This window comes from Ursus maritimus, unplaced genomic scaffold, assembly GCF_017311325.1.
Source record: "Ursus maritimus isolate PB19 unplaced genomic scaffold, ASM1731132v1 scaffold_2, whole genome shotgun sequence".
NCBI lineage: Eukaryota > Metazoa > Chordata > Mammalia > Carnivora > Ursidae > Ursus > Ursus maritimus.
Window position 1 is genome coordinate 99,823,615 of NW_024424452.1, and position 20,645 is coordinate 99,844,259.

The 20,645-nt window shown below is 45.0% G+C and overlaps 1 protein-coding gene across 3 annotated transcripts in view; it reads left to right on the top strand.

Moving 5' to 3' along the window:
• NR5A2 (nuclear receptor subfamily 5 group A member 2) overlaps positions 1–20,645 on the top strand; it is a 139,240-nt gene that overhangs the window by 15,302 nt on the left and 103,293 nt on the right. Inside the window, exons 1-4 of one of the 3 annotated variants that reach the window (XM_040636420.1) lie at positions 845–1,007; positions 5,040–5,158; positions 6,697–6,838; positions 9,369–10,015. In XM_040636420.1, the coding sequence (XP_040492354.1) occupies positions 926–1,007; positions 5,040–5,158; positions 6,697–6,838; positions 9,369–10,015 (990 nt within the window). In that variant the 5' untranslated portion in view covers positions 845–925. Of the gene's footprint in view, positions 1–844; positions 1,008–3,917; positions 4,008–5,039; positions 5,159–6,696; positions 6,839–9,368; positions 10,016–20,645 lie in introns of those variants that run through there. The other 2 variants (XM_008685098.1, XM_040636421.1) reach the window with 2 other exon arrangements.

Consider the following 20,645-nt stretch of genomic DNA (forward strand, 5'->3'; position numbering starts at 1 on the left):
TCACTAGCTGGAAGACCCAGCAGCATTCACATCCCCCGCCCCAGGTCAGGGTGGCGTGGGAGGGGGTTAAGGCGGGGTGGTGAGGTTGGGGCAGGCGAGGGGACTGGAGCATGCGCCTCATCCTCATTGGCTGGCGGCTGGTGTCCGACCGAGTCCGGAACCCGCGTCCCCATTCACTGTCAGCACCCCTCATCCCAGCCTTCCCCTTACCCCCGTCTTACTTACCTCCCCTCTCCTCCTCATCTTCCCCTTTACCTTGCCAGCACCGTCACCCTCGGGGCTGGAAGGACTGCTCTCGGACACGCGGGAGGACTAAACGAGAGGCAGGAGAGGGAGGTTGGAACTTCACAACTCCACACTTGTGATAGTGAGCGAGAGGGAAGCTGAGACGGGGGAAGGGGCGGAGAGGAGAGAGAGAAGTGAGGCGAGAGAGAGACCCCTGGCGATCCTGAGCCAGAGGGCGCGTGGAGGGAGGGGTAGAAGTCCGAGCTGTCCGGGAGCAGCGGCAGCGGCACCGCCGCGGCGGCAGCAGCAGCTCCGCGGCCGCCTCCGCTGCCCGCCCGGAGCTCGGCCGCAGACGGATCCGCGCCCCGGGCAGCTGCGCCCTCGCCACCGCCGCCGCCTCCGCCCTCGCCGAGCCAAACCGAGGCGCCGGGACGCAGTCTTCACCGCATCTCGTAGCCCGCCATCTCCTCCCAGCGGCTTGGGGGGCGGCTCCGGAGTTGCGAGACTGGACGGGGCTCAGGGGTCCTGACCGGCGGCCCCGGGAGGAGGCGGAGGCACGCTCCTGCGAGCGGGTGGGTGAGCCAGCACCCCAGTCGCCCCTCCCTTTTTTCCGCCGGAGTTGAATCTGTGCTGCCCGTGTCCAGGTGCTGGGCTTCCGGACGGACACGGACCCCCTATCCCCGCCCGCGGCCGCCTTGTCATGCTGCCCAAAGTGGAGACGGAAGCCCTGGGACTGGCTCGATCGCATGGGGAACAGGGGCAGATGCCGGAAAACATGCAAGGTAAGGAGGCGCTGCGCGGCGCTCGGGCTCCCGCGGCCACACTACCCCGGGGCTCGCCCTGCGGGCTTCAGCCGCCCACCCCGCGCGGGCACTGGAGCTGCCGGGCTGGGCTCTCGCGGCCGCTGGGCTGTTGGGGCAGCGCTGGGGCGGCAGGCCCCCACCCCGGGGACAGGCATAAAAGTTTATGGCTCTTGAACAATGCGGGGCGGAGGTTTTCCAAGCAATGCCTAATTGGCCGCTTCTAATTAAGAAGAGAGGCTTCCAGCTCTATGGCAACCCGAGGGGGGGCAGTTTCAGGCTAAAGATACTTCAGAATAAAAAGATCATTCTAAGAAATGGAGTGCATCACTGGAAACCGGAGCAGGTCCTCAGTCATTGAATCGGTGGGAACTTTAATCAGTGCTCCTGTGTGGAGGGAAAACACCCTGCCTAGCAAAGTCAACTACAGAAAGAGAAGATGACTCCGGAAAAGCTTGTCTTAGCGGCGTTAGAATGCCTGTGGGCACCCCCAAAAGCCCATGCGGACACTGGGAGCCGGTTGTAATTTGGATAACTTCAGAACTGCAGGCAGAACTGGAGATCCAAAGTTACCCCAACCCCATCCTCTGCACGGGTATTGCCGAGGGAGGGGGGCAGCGGCTTAGTTTAATGCCTCTACTTCAGTCCGAGAGCTGGGAGTATGGAAGTCCTATTTGTTTTCCCACCTCTTGATTGCTGACAACAAAAAAAGCAAACTCTGCTGGCTGTTTTTTTTGCCGCATTCCAAAACAGCGACTATGTATGATGAACCCTTCAGAAGTTTATCGCAGTTGCCCTGGGCCGGGGAGGGAACAATGCTAGGAAAAGTCACCGGTGCTCTTCCATCCTCGCCCCTTCCAGCGCGCAGGATGTGCGGGCAGGCGGGCCTGTGATCCCGGAACGCTTCCTGCCATCCCCTTGAGCGAACTTGAAAGGGCCGGGGAGGTGTTGAGAGCAGAGTCCGAGCAGAGTTTGGGGTTGGTGCACGCCGCGGTGCGGGATAGGCGGCGCGCCTGCAGCGCTCGGCCCCGAGGGCCCTGACGTCGCCCAGCTGGGCTGGGGTCGGAAAGGGGGTGGCGGCAAGAAGTGTGTTACGCCTGTGGGGTCGCTTACTTCTCTGTGATCCTGGGGTCTCTCCAAGCCTCCAGGAAGGGCTGTGTAAGTCCCCTGGGGGCGACGGCCCCTGAGACTAACTTGAGAGTTGGCTGCTGGAGGAACCCGGTTGGCCCAAAGAGGGATTCTCGCCCGCACCTTGCATTCCCGCGAAGTGGGGACGTGGGGGACCCGGGCGCCGGGAGCCGGATCTCGGAACCATCCGCCTCCAGCTGCGTAGAGGGACTACCCTTTGGGCGCCCCTAAGGCCAGTGTGATCTTGGTTCCGAAAGGAAAGTTTCTGCTGCTCGTTCCGGCGCGTGCGTTTCTGAGACTCGGGAAAAGACGCTCAGAGAAACGCTGGATCAAGAAGTAGGGGAGGCAAAATAAGGGTTCAGGGGGCGGGGGAAATGGGAGGGAAATGGCACTGTAATATTTTCCTTCTACTGTTGGGGAGGGACGTTCTTGACACGACCTACTGCCCCAAAGCAGAAAGTTAGCCCTCCGTTGTGCCCAGGGCTCAGGAGAATTCGCCGGCCGCTCGCTCAGCTCCGGGTTCGAAAACAGCCTGGGAACGGCCAGGGGACGACTTCCCCTAGGCCACGCGGCCTACACCTCGAGGGGAGTCGCTGGGATCAGAGACCCCATTACCGTGCTTGCTCTGGTCTCAGCCGGGGACGCGCCCTAGTCACCCTAGTCCGATCAGAAAGGGGACCCGCCTTCGGCTTTCGGGACAGCACAGCGCGTTCAACTTTAGGGGGAGTTTATCCGCGTGCCTCTCTGCTGGCCTAGCTTTACAAGGCCCCACCGTCCTCTTTACTTCCTTAAGACAGGGACTTCTTTGACCTAACGGATTCCGTTCTTCAAACGCCTACTTGGGTACAGCACCTGGGAAACTGGAAGATGCCCGGGTCTTGCACAGCGGCAACTCTACCTACACGGACTGTCTTTGTCCAAGAGGGTCCCCACCCCCAGCCCGGTCCTTTTGGGATTGTATCCCCGAGGTGGGCACCGAATCCTCCTGCAAACGTTTGCCTCGCTGTGCTTCTTAGGTGCGAAGTTTAGACTTGACTTGTTGGGAGAGTAAAAACAATAAAGTACAGTGTTTCCCGTCCCTGAAACACTCCACAAAGCAATACTACTAGTTTGGGGAGAGATGGGGCTATAAACGAACTTCTCGAATCCTCAGTTCCCCCAAACCCTCAGCTTCCCAAAACCCAAGCGCGGACTTCTAAGGTTGGCACCGCTGGAGGACTGCGCTCAGCATCTCCTTTCCTTCTATTTTACCGAGCCCAAGCGCCTGCCTCTACCGGAACATCTTTCACCAGGACCCCACCCCCTATCCCCAAACTCTGGCTAACTCACTGGGGTTTAAGCCCCAGACCAGGTTTAAGCCTCGAGAAGAGGGGTGTCAAACTCTGTGGGTCGGTTCTCCGTCCTCAGCCTCGAAGTGGTGCAAGTGACCTCACCTCCCCACGGCCCTTTCCGGAGGCCTGCAGAATCCATAAAGAAAAAACAAAAACACAAAACTTTATTTTAAAAAGAATAAAGAAAAAGAACGAGTCATTGGTGGAGAGGCCACATTATGGTGATGGAGTGGCGGGAACTTTGGGGATGCTGTGGGGGCTATTTCTCTCTTTCCTTTTTGGTAAACAAATCAGAGGAAACTTCTGTCCGGCCACCGTTTCCCCATCCCCCCCCCGCCCCGCCCCCTGCAAATGCCACTGATTAACTTAAACTCGACTCTGCGTTAGTTCGCCTGTGTGTAGCCGCCTGTGCGTAGCCGAGCAAGGGGCGAGAGGCGAGTAGTGCACCCCGGGGTTTCACAGGAAGGTGCCCGGGAGGGCTACGGTTGGTGGCCGGGCTGCGCGGACCTGCCCCTTACCGCAGGTACGCGTTGCGTTCGCCCTCCGAGACCTGACCCCGCGTGAGTCTCAGGAAGGGACTAGATCAGGTATTATCTGGGGTCTCCTGGCCACTGTCCTTCCTGTGCATAGTTTATCCATCTTTTAGCTGCAAAGGCGCCTTCGCGGGGCTGCGTCCGGCGGAAGGCAGTTACTCGATCCCCGCAGTGAGCCGCGCGGAGCCACGGCCTGATTTCTGTTTAACTTTAGCAGAGCGATCTCGAGGTGTTTATATTTTGTACTGATTATCGGAAACATGTGAAGTTTGTCACAGGACTTTAATACTTTGCGACGAAACCAAACCCTCGTGTGTATCTTTTCCTTTTTCTCTCTCTCTTCCCGGCGTCCTTCCTCTCTTCCTTCTCTATTTTTACAGGGGATTTTCGAATGTGAAGAGATGAAAGTATCCAGAACAGGAGTCCCGTCGATATGGAGCTGAACGTTTCAATTAACCGACCAGTTTTGAACGTAGGGAGCAAGCAGGCTGTTGTTCAAGTGGGGCTGCTCCTGAGAAGCAGGGTTCTGGGGCTTCAGGTTTTCCGTCAAGTGTTTGCAAATCGGTGTTGCTCTCCCGCTGAGCGAGGTGGACTTGCAGCAAACTTAGTTCAAGAGTGGGAGAATGTGTTTGCTCCTAGGCAAAAGGGGACGGTTTTTTGGATCTTAACTTTAGGAGGTTTAAAAGAAGTTCTAAATTGTTACTTTCTGCCATTCATGTTTCTCTTCTGATTTGCTGCCTTGCAGTTATGAGATATGTGTTCAACAGTGGTGGGTTTAAAATTCTTAACAAAAGAAGTTGGAATTCTTCTTAAGTTAAAAAATAGGAAGCGCATGCTCGTTGAGTCCAAAAGATCTTTTACTTTCATTGTATAAAAATAGTTCTTCAGTACACCTGGATAAAAAATATATATCTATCTTACCTGTGATATTTGCCCACCAATTACCAAAATGCTTTTCACTGCAGGATTAAAACCGACCTAGTGAATTAATTAGCTATGTATATACATTTCTTTTGTTTCAGTGTCTCAGTTTAAAATGGTGAATTACTCTTATGATGAAGATCTTGAAGAGCTCTGTCCGGTGTGTGGAGATAAAGTGTCTGGATACCATTATGGGCTCCTCACCTGTGAAAGCTGCAAGGTTTGCTTCCACATTGCTACCTGACAAATATAAGGTTCAAAACCAAAATAAACCATTGGATTACTTTTTAAAGCTAAGTTTAGACTGTCTTTTTTGGACTCAATTAAAAATGAGAGAAAGAGTTAGTCTTAGGGAGATGATTCTTTTGAAATATGTGTTCGATTTCATTCCAAAGGCAAAAAAAAATTTATGCTGTTTAGAAAACTTTGCCAGTCTCATGGCTTTAAAATATTTTATTGTAGTAAAGTGATGTATCTGTAGAAAGACTTCTGTTTCTAACAGTCCTAAATATTGATTTTGCTTGACTTACATATATTTAAAGCATCGTTGTTCTTGAGAGGGAGCATGACAAAGTATTTCCCAAATATATTTTAACTTTGGAGTATTCTGGGCTGCAAGTCTAAACATTTTTTATCCACAGATAAAAGTCTAAATTCTCAACTGCGTGATTTTATCCTGATTTATTTCAAAAACAATGTTTAAGATTTTTTGAAATTTATATCATAAAGAATAAGAAACCACATCTCAGTTTATAGTAAGTGTGGCTTTCATAAATGAATTACATGACCTATTTAAATGCAAGAAGTTTTAATATGTAAAATGTACTATATTGTTACCAATAATCTCAACCATACATCAAGAATTTATCTCAGACCTTTTTAATATATTCCCAGTCAACTTGATACTCGCTATTTTTCAACATTTTTTAAAGTAGAAAGCTCAGTTACAAATACTTAAACCACTGCCAGAAAAATCCTTTCATTCTCTGTAACAAAGTAAGATTGTTTCACTTTATGGTTAGTAGAGTAAACATAAAGAATATACCATCCTGGTAAAGCTGTTATTGTATTATGAAGCTACAAAATTTGTTTTTAATGAATTCTTTTGGGTGCAATATAAGAAGAACACCCTGTGCTAAATTTCAGCTCTCTGCTATACATGCTTTTCTTTTCCAGAAGTTTCACCTTTTTTTTTTTTTTAAACAGAGTTCCCCAGCTTGAATGTATTCCAATGGACTTATGAACACTTCCCCATTTTACTCTTTAAATCCTTTTGCTCATAACTATCTAGTGCTGACATTTGTAAAAAATCTGGGGTGTTTTGCTGTTCAGTTTTTCCACTGTTATTTTACCATAGTTTGCCACCAAAATTCTGTCAGACTGCTTGCAAATAGTGCAGATCTCCATGAGTACTTTAGCTGGAATATGAGGTTAATAAGAAAACAGACTTTTTTTTTTTTAATACTGGTCAATATAGAATGTATTTTTCTCTGACTCTTACGATGAAATGGTGTGTATCCAAATCTCCTCGAGATTTGATGTAATTCTAGGAATATAACTCAAGTGCTAGAAAAAGCTCCACTTTGGCCCAGTGCTGTTTGGAGGGTTGATCTTGTTAAAATGTGAAACAAACCACAGAACCACGGAAGGGCTCATTGGTTCAATGAAAAGATTTATTGGTGATTTCCTTAAAATGAAACAATGGAAGATACGGGTGTTAGATTTTTAATATGCCTCACCATTTTCTCTGTCTTGTAGGGATTTTTTAAGCGAACAGTCCAAAATAATAAAAGGTACACATGTATAGAAAACCAGAACTGCCAAATTGATAAAACACAGAGAAAGCGTTGTCCTTACTGTCGATTTCAAAAATGTCTAAGTGTTGGAATGAAGCTAGAAGGTAAGTTTCTTCCAAAGACTACTGCCTGTTAGAACTCTCCAAGGACAAAAGATTTAAAACAATATTGTACTTACAGTATGGTAACATTATTTTCCTAGTCTTTTAACAACATGGACAATAATGTAAGATCTTTTATTATGTTTTGTCAGCAGAGAAGTCTGAGTATCATTTAAACACTGGTGAAATCTACGAAAAAATTTAAATATCAGAGTTTCCCTCCCCCCACCTTTTTTTTTTTTTTTAGTTTGGGAGCAGATGGATTTGATGCTAAAGAGGCCAGGTTAGATGAAACAAGACTAAAGTGATTCAACTGAGAAAAAGTTTTAAAAATTTGCAAAAATTAAAAAAAAATACTTTTAAGTTTTGAAATCAGGATGCTCTAGCCAAAGTCTGATTTTAATCTTCTAAACTGTTTACTTGTCACAATTGTTACTATTAAGTTCATGACTCCTGAGGAAGAGTGAAAGCCTGTAATTGTGCAGTGGCATTTCTCGTGTAGAGTATCATTTTTGATAGTGTGGGAAAGCACGTTTCTTTTTTTTAAGATAATGACAAAGGCTACGAAATGAACTTGAAAAGTAGGAAATGTGAAAAGTACTGAACTATTAAATCAGTGGCATTGGTTTGACAGGAATAAGATAGTGGTTCCCCAAAAGCCATGTTAAAACTTTAGGTTGTGAGAGTGGAACTGCTACTTAACAATGTACAGATTGGCAGGGAGGAAAGTTCTATGTGACTGCTGGAAAGAGTCTGTAGTTCATGGACTATTATGGTGTGTTGCTGTTACTTAGCCTCAAGCCTACTGACTTTCCACAGATTAACTATAGTGCAAATAAAGTAATAAGGGATACATGACTGTTACGTGCGAAATACGAGTGCATTTTAGTTGATCAGTGAAGCACAGGCTAGTTGTATGTGAAGCTTTCCTGTGATGTGGCACTCAGACTTCATAGAAATACTCAAAAGATTTCAGATAAAGCAGTGAATTGTTAATAGACTCTTTCCCAGTAGAAGTACCACTTGGGTTATCATTAGAACTGTTAACTCTGTATTGCTTTTATTTTATTTATTTTTTAAGGTTTTATGTATTCAGAGAGAGAGAGAGCCTGCCAGCATGAGTAGGGGTAGGGAGAGAGGGAGAAGCAGTCTCCCTGCTGAGCAGAGAATGGCCCTGGAGCTCAGTCCCAGGACCTGAAGGCAGACGCTTAACAGACTGAGCCACCCGGCTGCCACTCTGTATTGCTCTTAAGAGATTGAGAAAGAGATCAAGAAAAAAAATGCTCACTAATTTATTACAATCACTTTATTATTTTCCAAACAGCAAAATATTGTGGGAGATGCATACTATAGTATGAGACTCAAAAGATAAAATGTCAAAGAGTAAATGTGGTGGGACGTCCGGCTGGCTCAGTCGGTAGAGCATGCCCTGCTTGATCTCGGGGGTCTTGAGTTCAAGTCCCATGTTGGGCATGGAGCCCACTTAAAAAAACAAAGCACACACACACAAGTAAATGTTGTGGTTCCATATGATGTCATTTGATTTCTTCTTTTTTTTTTAATGAAAGGAAAAGGTTGCATTTCTTTACCTTAAAAAGTATTGTTAACTGTAAGTCACTCGTGGGGCATAACAAACAGTGATATGAAAAAGTGGAATAGTCAATAAATTATCATCCAGATGAAAAACTTGTGCAATATTCTAGATACCTAGCATTCATAATAAATGTTTAATGCTATACTAATCCTAAGATAAAAAGCTCAAAAACTTAACCTCCAGCAATTTCAACATGTCAGAAGCTGTCAGAGGTCTCTGGTTTCTGTCTAATTGCCATTGGACACTATGGGCTTGGAGACAACTGCTAACTCACTTATTAGACATGGTCCCAGAGTCCACACAGCACTGTGATGGTGGACTGTCTTGACAGCTTCTGAAATGAATTTGCTTTAATTATGTCCAGTTCTGCTTAAATTCACAACAGTAACTGGTGGTTATGTGATGTGTGCTTCTCAGGTCCCGGTGAAAATGATTCTCCAGGAAGAGCATGTACCCAGCCCTTTTGCAGCAAATTAATCAAAATGGCTTTGAGGGAGGAAGATAGTCTAAGGGAAAATATTCACAATTTAATCCAGAAACGGGTTGATTTTTTATTTTTCCTCTTAGCAGTTTGGGTTACCATAAAGAGCGTTCTGACATAACTGGCGTAATAGAAACTGATACTATTTCCTAGCAATCTGTAGTATCCCCTGTGTGTAGCAAAAATTATGAAATCCTCACTGTCTACCAAAGGGTTAATATGTCCCTATGCATCCAAAATATTTTTTTAATGACAAACACTTAAAAGAGGAAAGAATTCAAAAATGGCTTTTGGGGGGAGGGGCTATCTTTGTGGGCTGTTGTAATGAAAGCAACCACACACCTAACACTTCTGGTCAACTTTCGACATTTCTAGAGACCTGGAGATACAGAGAATGCTAATCATTTGCATCTTATTTATACCCTTACTCCTTTTTTTTTTTTTTTATTTCCCCACAGCGGTAAGGGCTGACCGAATGCGCGGGGGAAGGAATAAATTTGGGCCAATGTACAAGAGAGACAGGGCTCTAAAGCAGCAGAAAAAAGCCCTCATCCGAGCCAATGGACTTAAGCTAGAAGCCATGTCTCAGGTGATCCAAGCAATGCCCTCTGAGCTTACCATCTCTTCTGCAATTCAGAACATCCATTCTGCCTCCAAAGGCCTACCTCTGAACCACGCTGCCTTGCCTCCTACAGACTATGACAGAAGTCCCTTTGTAACATCCCCCATTAGCATGACAATGCCACCTCACGGCAGCCTGCAAGGTTACCAAACATACAGTCACTTTCCCAGCCGGGCCATCAAGTCCGAGTACCCCGACCCCTACACCAGCTCACCAGAGTCGATCATGGGCTATTCCTACATGGATAGTTACCAGACGAGCTCCCCAGCAAGCATCCCACATCTGATTCTGGAACTTCTGAAGTGTGAGCCAGATGAGCCTCAAGTCCAGGCCAAAATCATGGCCTATTTGCAGCAAGAGCAAGCTAACCGAAGCAAGCACGAAAAGCTGAGCACGTTTGGGCTTATGTGCAAAATGGCTGATCAGACCCTCTTCTCCATTGTTGAGTGGGCCAGGAGTAGTATCTTCTTCAGAGAACTTAAGGTATGTCATTAGCTATTACAACTTACAATCCCCCTTTCAAGAGAGACCTAACTCTGTTCCTAATTAATACATTCTTGGTGTTGAGAATATGTTTTCCTTACTTATCTTCTTTGTATGATTTACAGAATAGAAGAATTTCATGACTTTGACTTCAGGACTATCACAGCTTAATTTGATGGGGCTTTTATTCTGCGTAGCTCTTAGTTTGGTGGGGGGATGCATTTCATGTAAAGTATAGGAAATTTGTTTTTTTTGTTGTTTGGTTTTTTTGTTTTCTGAATAGTAGAATGTCTATTTAACTCCCTTTAACTCGGATGGTTTATGGCAAGAAAATATAAGTCAGTGTGAACCAGCACCTCATGAACTTTTAAAAAATTACCAAGTAAAAAACTATTATTATGGTGCCAATTTAAAAGAAAAAAATGCCAACGTTTAGTTGTGTTTAGATCCTAAAGAATGAAAATGATACCACTGGCTAGTAGTGTCAGATAGGTATTTACTACCTGTTTACTTTGACATTAGGTTGGTAAAGCCTTTGTTTTTGGAGCAGATTCCAATAGGATGTTTACTGTCATTGGATGGGGATTGGGCAGATGGTGAGTGCTGGTCTACTTGGCTCGGGTTTTAGTTCTCATCATCTATGTCTGTCGTTGATTTTAATGGATTGGTACATTGTAAACACAGTACCTGTTTGTATAAGGATCTCTGTTTAACTACATAATTATTTTATTTCCTGAAACTTAAGACTGAATTAATACCGGAAAGTGATACTGAAGTTTGGAATCCAAGAGTAGCTACCGAAGTGCGTTTGGTAGTCAGTTTCATTCTCTGTTTTAAGAGCAAAGGTGAATCCTGGATTTGATTTCTCAGTATATCTGTTGCAAAATCAGTTTCTTCTTTTACTGTCATGGGGGTAGACATGGCAGCTAAAGATCCGTGGCTTCTGAACACCTAGGACTTCCAGAGGAGATTTACAACTCTTTGAGAGAAGGACAGTACAAAGCAGACTTTTAATGTAAAGGGTGGCTGTTGAAAACGATCTGTGTAGATAGACCAGGGAATGTGAAGGCTGTGTGCACATGGAAGATAGTGCTTTTCGTAGCAGTCTCTATGAAGCACTGCGATTTGTACAGGGAAACAAAAAAGTTGTCTGAACAGATCCAAAGAAGTTGATAGAATGCTACTACCAGGGTGTTAAGACTGTTGACGTATCCAGCTCTTCACTCTCTTGTGCTTTCTGTCTCCATTAAAGAGGCTGAAAGTGGAGATAGATACTAAATGCAGAGGACAAGCAGAATGCGATGAGTTAGCACAGTCAGGCCAGATATTTTCTAGGTATGTAACCACTCTGTGATAGTCACAGCATTTTTCATGGAAAACAAAAACAAAGCAAGCTTCCTGGTGTTCTTACACTCACAGCTTTGTCCTTCAGACCCCGTAAGGTATTTGAAATGAAAATGAAAACGATAGTTTTAGATACAACGTTAAGAAATGTAAAAGCCAGGAAGGCATGGCTGACCTTTGCAGGGAGATGGGCTCACTTTGAGTTTGAGCTTTGCTATGACTTAAGGACTGTGTCTTCGTAGGCGGGATGTGAATCTCTAGGCTTAGTTTTCCCATCTGTGGGGGGGTATGGAGGGCATAATAATACTTTCATTGAAGAGGTTTTGCAAGGAAGAAATGAGAGTATGTGGGCAAAACATCTAGGACTGGGAGCCTGGCATACATTTTATACTCAATAAATTAGTGTTCTTTTAAAATTGCTATTATTGTAGTTTTATAACAAGTGTGTGGAGGCTTTACATAATGCTATCTGATATTCAGCATAAAAGCAAGCGGTTGTGCTTTCTTCCTAGTTTGACATTGGGAAACAATATTACCACATACGTTATAGAGCAGTGCAATTCTATAATAAGCAGTCATAACTACTACTAATTGAGGACGTAAAATTGGGTGTAAGATGAATACAAAGTTGAATAAGACAAAAAGTATTTCCTTTCAAAGATTTTATGATAAGACAGTTTCATAAATATCTATTTTAAAAAAACAGCTGAAGTTGTATTTCACAAACCCACAGGGGAAGATCATGCATATCATTTACATGTCAAAAAAGAAACATTATGAAGGGACTATGCACAGCCACAGGTAGGATTTTAAGAGGGCTAGGAAAGTGCGCTTCCTCTCCAAATTTCTCTTTTCCTCCCCCTGCAGCTAAATTCTACAAGATTCTTTTATAGGGTGTGAGATTTCATATTTGGCTAAAATATAATCCTTTGGGAATGGGGCATATTAAAGCATTATCAGTCATTTATACTGTTGTTTAATGCATTTAGCAGTCTTTCATGAGAAGATGCTTTGAAAAAAGGAAAGGGAAAGAAAGTACAAACATTGGTGGGGGCGCTTATAAGGAGTAGGAAGTGCCCCCAGGAAGAAAGACAAAGTAGAATTTAGAATAACTTAGGGGCAGTTTAAATGTAGAGTTAGAAGATAACTGTTCACATTTGGAAGAATTCCTTTTCCTTTTGTTTATAAATTTGTCACAAAATAGAGCGAGTTGTTGGAAGCCAACATTGAGACATGTGCATTGTCATGTATTTCTCCAGAGCAGTGGCTTTCAAGGTTTTAAACTACGACCTGCACTAAGAATATATTTTACACTGGAACCTGGTGTACCAAAACAGATCTCTCTGTCTCTGCCACAGACACACACACACACACACACACACACACACGCACACACACACACACACAACGAACCACAGTTGACTAGGCATTACACGACCTTCTCCATGCCGTACAGTCTGATATTTTCTACTCTATTCTGCTTTAGTTTAATTTACTTAATGTTTTTAAAAATTTCCGGACATTATCCACTGATTACATGACCCACTAATGATAACATGACCTGCAGTTCAAGAAACATTTCTCTAGGGAAGGTTTTGTAGGCCATCCATGGGGCGTTGCCTACCTGGCATTGCTAAGTGCAAGTCCTGAAAAGGCCTCTTTCCTCTGGCGTGGCCTCCAACACATCCCCGAAACCTACGGCCTAGTCCTCACCTTATCTTCCTGCAGAAGTTGTGATTTTTAAATAGTCATTTGGGGATGCCTGGGTGGCTCAGTTGGTTAAGCGACTGCCTTCAGCTCAGGTCATGATCCCTGAGTCCCTGGATCGGTCCTGCCTTGGGGGTTCCCTGCTATGCAGGGAGTCTGCTTCTCCCTCTGACCCTCCCCTGCCTCGTGCTCTCTCTCCCTCCCTCTCTCTCTCAAATAAATAAATAAAATCTTTAAAAATAAATAAATAGTCATTTGGGAAGATCAGTGCTCCCCTTTAAGCCTTTGTTTTTTTTCTTGTTAACTTCACGACAAATTACCCAACAAGTGATACCAGGCAGATTGCTTATGCCTCTGTGACCCCAAGATGAAAAGTCACATATTTGTTCCCGGAGAGTAATAGGATAATAAGGCAGTTTTGCAAATGACCCCTTGCTCACTATCCCAGGACAAGTTACACTCTCTACCATGTATAAAAGGAGAGAATACAGATTTCATTCATTTACTGTTTAAGGGAACAGAAAGGCCAGAGGGAATTTGGTGGGTTGTTTTGCTTTTCTACATGGCTACAAGGTGCAAAAAAGAGACTCTGGTTCCTATTCAAAATATTGTAATGAGAAAGAGGGACTTACAACTCCCAACCTCACAGTTCATGTAACAGCATAAACAGCAAACAAACAACAGACAGTATACTCGTAGAAACCGTGCAGTTTCAGAGCTGGAAGATGATTAGGGAAGAAGGGATGCAGGACACATACATGAGCTGTTTTGTTTTTCTGCACGCCTGAAAGGGACAGTGCTAATTCCAATCCAAAATACTGGCATGAGAATGATGAAATTAATACTGTGAAACCAGTAGCTTTCAAAACAGCACCTATGCACCAGAAGATATTCCATGCCTAGAAACCAGATTGTCCAGAATTTGAAGACATGGTAGAGATCATTTGACCCACCTCTTGCTTTTACATAGGAAGAAACTGAGGCAGGAGTGAAATTGGGATTTGCTCGAGATGATAACAGCTACTAAATGTCAGAATTGGGACTGGCAGATACAGGTTCAGAAAAGCAGTACTTTGTCCAGCCCCTGTCCCCACCCCCAAGACACACACACAAATAGGCAGTGTAACCTTTGACTCTGAAAACACAGGTCTCTGCCGGGGAAGCTAAAGCAAATCTCTAGGTTATCAGAAGTCCATCACTACCATCCAATTACTAAATCACTAATAATCAGTGAGACAGATTTTCTCTGAGCCCAGACGACCCCCTGGGAGTGAATGAGTCACTTTAGAAAGCTACAATAATTCTTTCAGGCCACTGGGGTATCATTCAGTAGAGTGGATCTACCAGCTAGCACTTCTGAGCCTTGAAAGCGTGTCCGGAACATTCCTTCATACCTTCCCCTCTACATAGGGTGTGCTCTCTGGGAGAGTCTGGTCCAGCAGCAATTATACGGGTTGTGCTCAGCAGTAAAAATGGCTGAACACAATTGCATCTTGTGTTCTACTTCTTGCACGGCATATTCAGCGTGGGTTCCTTTTTATGTATGTTTGTGAAAAGACACAGGAAGAGAACACAAGATTGCAATCAGGTGATAGATGAGACACTAATCATAGAAGTATTAGAAGTGTTTTCTGAGGTCATACCGTAAATCCCATGCACCTTCTGATCTTTAAACCAAATCTGTTTTATGATATTCTTGACTTTTTTCCTTGTGTTCTTCGAAATTAAGAGCAAATTCAAGACCTCCTCACACTGCTGAAAGACCTGTCTTTGTGAGTCAAGAAGATTGTACGTTTTCTTTGTTATTTTTCTCTCATCTGTGTCTTAAACATCTCACAAACACAAGACAGTGAGAAACTAATTCCCACTTTGTTGAATAACTAATGAATCTGGAAGATCTATTTGATCTTCTAATGAGACCAGATGTCTTAAGAGGATTCTGGGAATGGATATAGAAGAACTTCCCCTCGATGAATGATTCTGATACATGTAGGAATAAAAAAAATCTAAATTAATCCTGACTGAAACACGTAACTAGCATTTCTGTGGAAAATAGGTCTCAGAGACTCAGGGAGTTTGTGCCAAAGGAATTTATCCATGCCAAAGCCAGTTTCTAAGCGCGGTTTTGACTAAAGTGTGGAGGCTGGGGTAGGATTAAACCTTCCTTTTTCTCTGGTCCATCATAGCAGTTTTCTGAGCAGAGTTTTTTTTATTTATTTTGAACATTCTAGATCTTTTTTCCCAAGCCTTTGTTCACCTCTCCTAAGCAATACAGGTTTATAGTCTGAGATTTAATTGGTTCCACCCCAGTTTTAAGCTATATTCTTTAGGAAGCTTACTTAGCCCTTGTGTGTGTGTGTGTGTGTGTGTGTGTGTGTGTGTTAGGGGAGGGGCAGAGGGTAGAGGAAGAGCCTGCATGGTGTCTCCCCACATTCACCTGTCCAGTCCCAGCATCCCCCCCACATGCTCACATGGTTTCCCAGAGTTACAGTCAGCAACGTTATGTACCCATGTTTTCAGTGCTCTGGATGCAAAATGGTTACTCTGGAAGGAGATGATAGCAGGAAACAAACTTCAGAGTGATTTCCACTCCAGAAGAGAGAGGTTTTTTTCTATCTGAAGGTGAATTAAAACATTTATCACTGTATCAGTTACTCATCACAAGATACCAGGATAAAATAAATCTGTCCCACATAGGTTTGCAAGGACATGAGAAAACCAGCTTCTCTTCCTTCCACCAGAGGTGGGCTTGGAACTTTTCTTCCGACCTTGTGAATTTGGAGAGAGTTGGCAAGTTTGACTTGGTGGCCTCTCAGGTCTCTTCCGGTGCAGATATCTGCTTCCGTCATTTCTTCCAGGCAGACCCGGTCTGGTTGATGCTGTTGAGATTTCTGTTATCCTGGCCTGACTTGTTCATACATGCGCGACTGCATGCATGTCTGTTTTCAGTTAAGGAATCCGTTATTTTAACCTTCTTGTTCACTATCCACTGGATGAGTCCGCTCTTCTCAGTCGACACCTGTTACTGCTATGGCTAGCTCTTCAGTGGGCAGCTGAGAATGCCCACCTGACCACAGAGACATACATTCTTTACCCTCCTTTCTTTACAGGGATGTCCTGAAAGTACACCAGGCACCTTGAAACTGCTCTGTGCTAGTTCTTTTTATTAAGGCATAATTTCTATCCCCTAAACTCACTCTTTAGTGTACAAATATAAAATAAACTATCACCTCCCCAGATTCTCCTGTGCTCCTTCACAGTCAAGGCCTCTCTCTACCCAGTGCCCATCAATCCTTGTTTCTGTCCTTATAGTTTGTGGTTCCTTTTTTTTTTTTTTTTTTAAAGTAAGCTCTACACCCAACATGGGGCTCGAACTTACGACCCTGAGATCAAGAGTCACATGCTCTATTGACTGAAGCAGCCAGGGGCCCCAGTTTGTAGTTACTTTTTAAAAGTATTAACTTTGCTTTATTCTGTGAGTATACATTTATAAACTGCAGACTCAGTGTAGACGCTGACTTCCTGAAGCTTGGTTTCAGTGTGGTGGTGTGCTGGTAGTTTCCATGCAAACATACCCTCCATGGGAAGCCAGGATATTCGGTTGGGGTGTTAGTAGTGATGATCGTAGCTTCATACTGGCTTTGGCCTGTTCACACACCGATAAGCTTCCTGTTCCTATTAATCTATTCGTTATCTCCTACAATCACGGGGAGAGCATGAGAATAGCCAGCCACACCCAAGAAATCCATGTTTAACTGGCTTGGCCATCATCAGGTGTTTCAATGTGAACAATGAGAATAGGAAGAAAATGGACACTTCTTTGCTGTGCTCCGGGTCAGATGGTGAAGGGGAGAAGTCCCTTTTACTGGGTGTTCGCTATTTGCCGGCTGTAGGACTGGGTGCTTCTGGGCCATTTTCTGGTTTGATCCTTAGGATAACCCTATGAACTGAGCATAGTATAAGGTCTCCCTTGGGTGAGAGAGTTTAGGTAAAGACTCGGACTGTTGTATCACACAGTATGTTTTTTACGGAGGATATGTCCGTCCAACCTGTGTCATGCTTGGGGTCTCAGTGGCCCACAGAAACACTGAGTTACTTGATTAGTTAGTAAATATTTACTGCCACCTTTTTCTTTTTCTTTTTTTTATTTTGGGGGGAGAGGGGCAGAGGGAGAGGGAAAAAGAGAATCATAAGCAGGTTCCACACCCCACACGGAGTCTGATGTGGGGCTTGATCTCACAGCCCAGATACCATGACCTGAGTCGAAATCAAGAGTCAGATGCTTAACCAGGGGAGCCACCCACACACCCACCACCTCCTTTTTTAACCAACCAATTTCTGCAGTCAGTTAATCTGTTAGTACCAGCAAAATTAATGAAGGTACTTGAATCGGTTTGGTTTCCAAGGAGCAGCGATGAGAAAGATAGGAAAAAACAAAGACATCTAAAAATTCTGGGGAGGTAATTTACATCCAGAACTTGGGGTAGCATTAACAGGTGAGAGTTTAGGGAAGACTCAAGGTCACAGAAAACACTTCCATTTTTCCTTGACTACAGGGTTTGGACAATGGAGGATAATAATAGCTGCCATTTATTGAGCATTATTATGACTCAGACAATTGTTAAGTGCTTTACATGTGTTCTCTCATTTAACTAATCCCTGTGCAGTAGGCATGATTATTCCCTGTGTGCAGATGAGGATACATCTGACCTGCCCCAAGTCACATAGTTAGTAGGAGTAATGCTATCATTAAAGCAGAAAATGAAGGGGTGCCTGGGTAGCTCAGTCCGTTAAACGTCTGACTCTTGATTTCAGCTCATGTCATGATCTCAGGGTTGTGATATTGAGTCCCACATTGGGCTCTGTGCTGGGCCAGGAGCCTGTTTAAGATTCTCTCCCACCCACTCCCTCTGCCCACCAACCCCCCCGACTTGCATGCTCTCTTTCTCTAAAAAAAAAGTAAAAAAACCTAAAAATGTTTAATGGAAGTCTTTGGTAAACTATAAAGTATCTTATGATTGTTGCCATTATCGCTGTGCCCATATTTGTATCCTACATTACAATAGCTCTTAAAGGACCTCTGTTACCCTTAAACTGCACAGAACAGTATCTTAAATTGGCCCGAAGATATGTAAATTCTTTTTCTTTCTCTCTCTCTCTTTTTTTAAGATTTTATTTTTAAAGTAATCTCTACACCTGACGTGGGGCTCGAACTCACAATCCCAAGATGAAGAGTCACATGATCCACCAACGGACCCATCCAGGCACTCCCTCACTTCCTTCCCTCCCTCCCTCCCTCCCTCCCTCCCTTCCTTCCTTCCTTCCTTCCTTCCTCCCCCCCTTTTTTTTAATCAGAGGAGGACATTGTAGGAATGAAAGTACTGAACAGTTCAGTACCTCAGTATCAGAAGGGGGTCAGGGGTGCCATTGGCTGCAGAGACCTCTTCCAGAGCCTCTGAGCCTTCGTTTGTGAGACCTGACTGTGACTGGAGGGGGTGTAGAATGAGGCAGGCCACAGCAGTGTGGTGCTGCCAACTGGGGAATACCTGGGTAGGCCTTCCCCACCCCACCCTCACCCCTCCAGTGTCCAGCCCCAGCTCCTCCTGCGTCATTACTAGAAGCAGTTTCGTTAGTCTGTCTTCTTGGAAGCAGCTCCATACCTGTTTGCGGAGACCCCTGAGGGGTCCCTGCTTACTGCGTTACTTGGACTTGCCCGGCAGGGCACACACACTGCCCACAGGTCTTAAGGAGAGTCTGCCAGTGTTAGTTCCTCATTGTTGGGGAGGTGAAGCCCCCTCAGTCCCCAAGCCCCCCAGGTCCCTCTCTGCATGTGCGGTAGCCACTGTCAGACACAGTCAGGTAATGGGTAAAAAAGCTCCGAAAACATGACTCATGTGTGACACCCCTTAACACACTTTTGAAGGACTTTGCCCTCTGAACCTATGAGGTAAAATAGGTCTTTTTATTTTCCAAGATAAGTGAAGAATGACTGAGCTCTGACTTATTCTTCTCCGGCTTGGGAAGTAGATCATACAAATCTTGGAGGGCTCAACATCCATTTGCAGAATGGCTGCATAGAAATTGGGCATTTAAGCTATTCTTCACTTTAAAGACATTAATCTCTAACCCAAGAACACCACCCACACTCAGGAACAATGACGCACGGTGCCTCAGCCATTCCAGCAGCTGGGTCTTTCTTGAGTGACTGATACTGAAAACCTAATTCCGTCTGCACTTCTGTGTTCTCCAGACACCGGGCTAAGCCCTGGCTGCCAGTGGCTCTGGCCAGCCTCTCTGGAGACACTCTTACCTTCTGTGTCCATTTCTTTGTTCTCCATTCCCCTCCACTTCAACCTCTCCTATTCTTTCTTCCCAGACTCCCTTTCTCTTTTTTTAAAGATCTTACACATTTATTTGAGAGGGAGAGTGAGCAAGAGAGAGCACAAACAGGGGGAAGGGCAGAGGGAGAGGGAGAGGGAGAAGAAGATTCTCCGCTGAGCAGGGAGTCCCACACGGGGCTTGATCCTGGGAATTCCGGGTTCATGATCTGAGCCAAAGGTAGACGTTAAACTGACTGAGCCGCCCAGGCGCCCTCCCTTTCTCTTTTCTTACCCAATTTATTTTTCTTCCTTCTCTTAGGCCCTGGCTCTTCAAAGGTGCCTGTAGACATTATGGTAGTGCCCCCCCCCCCGCCTTATCCACAGGGGATACGTTTTGAGACCCCCAGTGGATGCCTGAAACTGCAGATAGTACTGAGCCCTAAATATACTATTCTTTTCCTACATACACATCCATCCCTATGATAAAGTTTAATTTATAAATTAGGCACAGTAAGAGATTAACAACAACTAATAGTAAAAGAACAACTATAACAATATACTGTAATGAAAGTTATGTGACTGTGGTCTCTCATGATCTCTTATCGTACTGTAGTCACCATTCTTATTGTGATGATGTGAGATGATAAGATGCCTACGTCATGAAATGCAGTGAGGGGAATGGCATAGGCATCCTGACGTGGTTCACACTGGGGAAGGCAAAACCATGGTTAAGGGGGGACTACTGTACTTTGTACAACACTGTGGTTCAGGGACCACATGGTTGCTAACCCCCTGTTCTGGACTGTATCTCCCTTTTCCCTTCAAGTGAATTGTGGAGCAGGGAGGGCAGTCTGAACTCCGGAGGTCCAAGGATGGATAGAGAGAGCAAGAGTAGTAGTTGGGTAGATAGGCTCTAGGAATGGGGTGTATTCAATGATAGTAGGTAGAACGTCTGTCTGGTCCTTCCATGGTGCAAGGTGACTTCCACACAGTGGCGTTTGCTGTTGGGGGTAGCAGGTCAGCTTTCACGGTCCAAAGAGAACACTATGCGGGCACCTGGGTGGCTCAGTCGTTACGCGTCTGCCTTCGGCTCAGGGTGTCATCCTGGTGTTCTGGGATCGAGCCCCACATCGGGCTCCTCCACTGGGAGCCTGCTGCTTCCTCTCTCACTCCCCCTGCTTGTGTTCCCTCTCTCGCTGGCTGTCTCTCTCTCTTTGTCAAATAAAGTCTTAAAACAACAACAACAACAACAACAACAA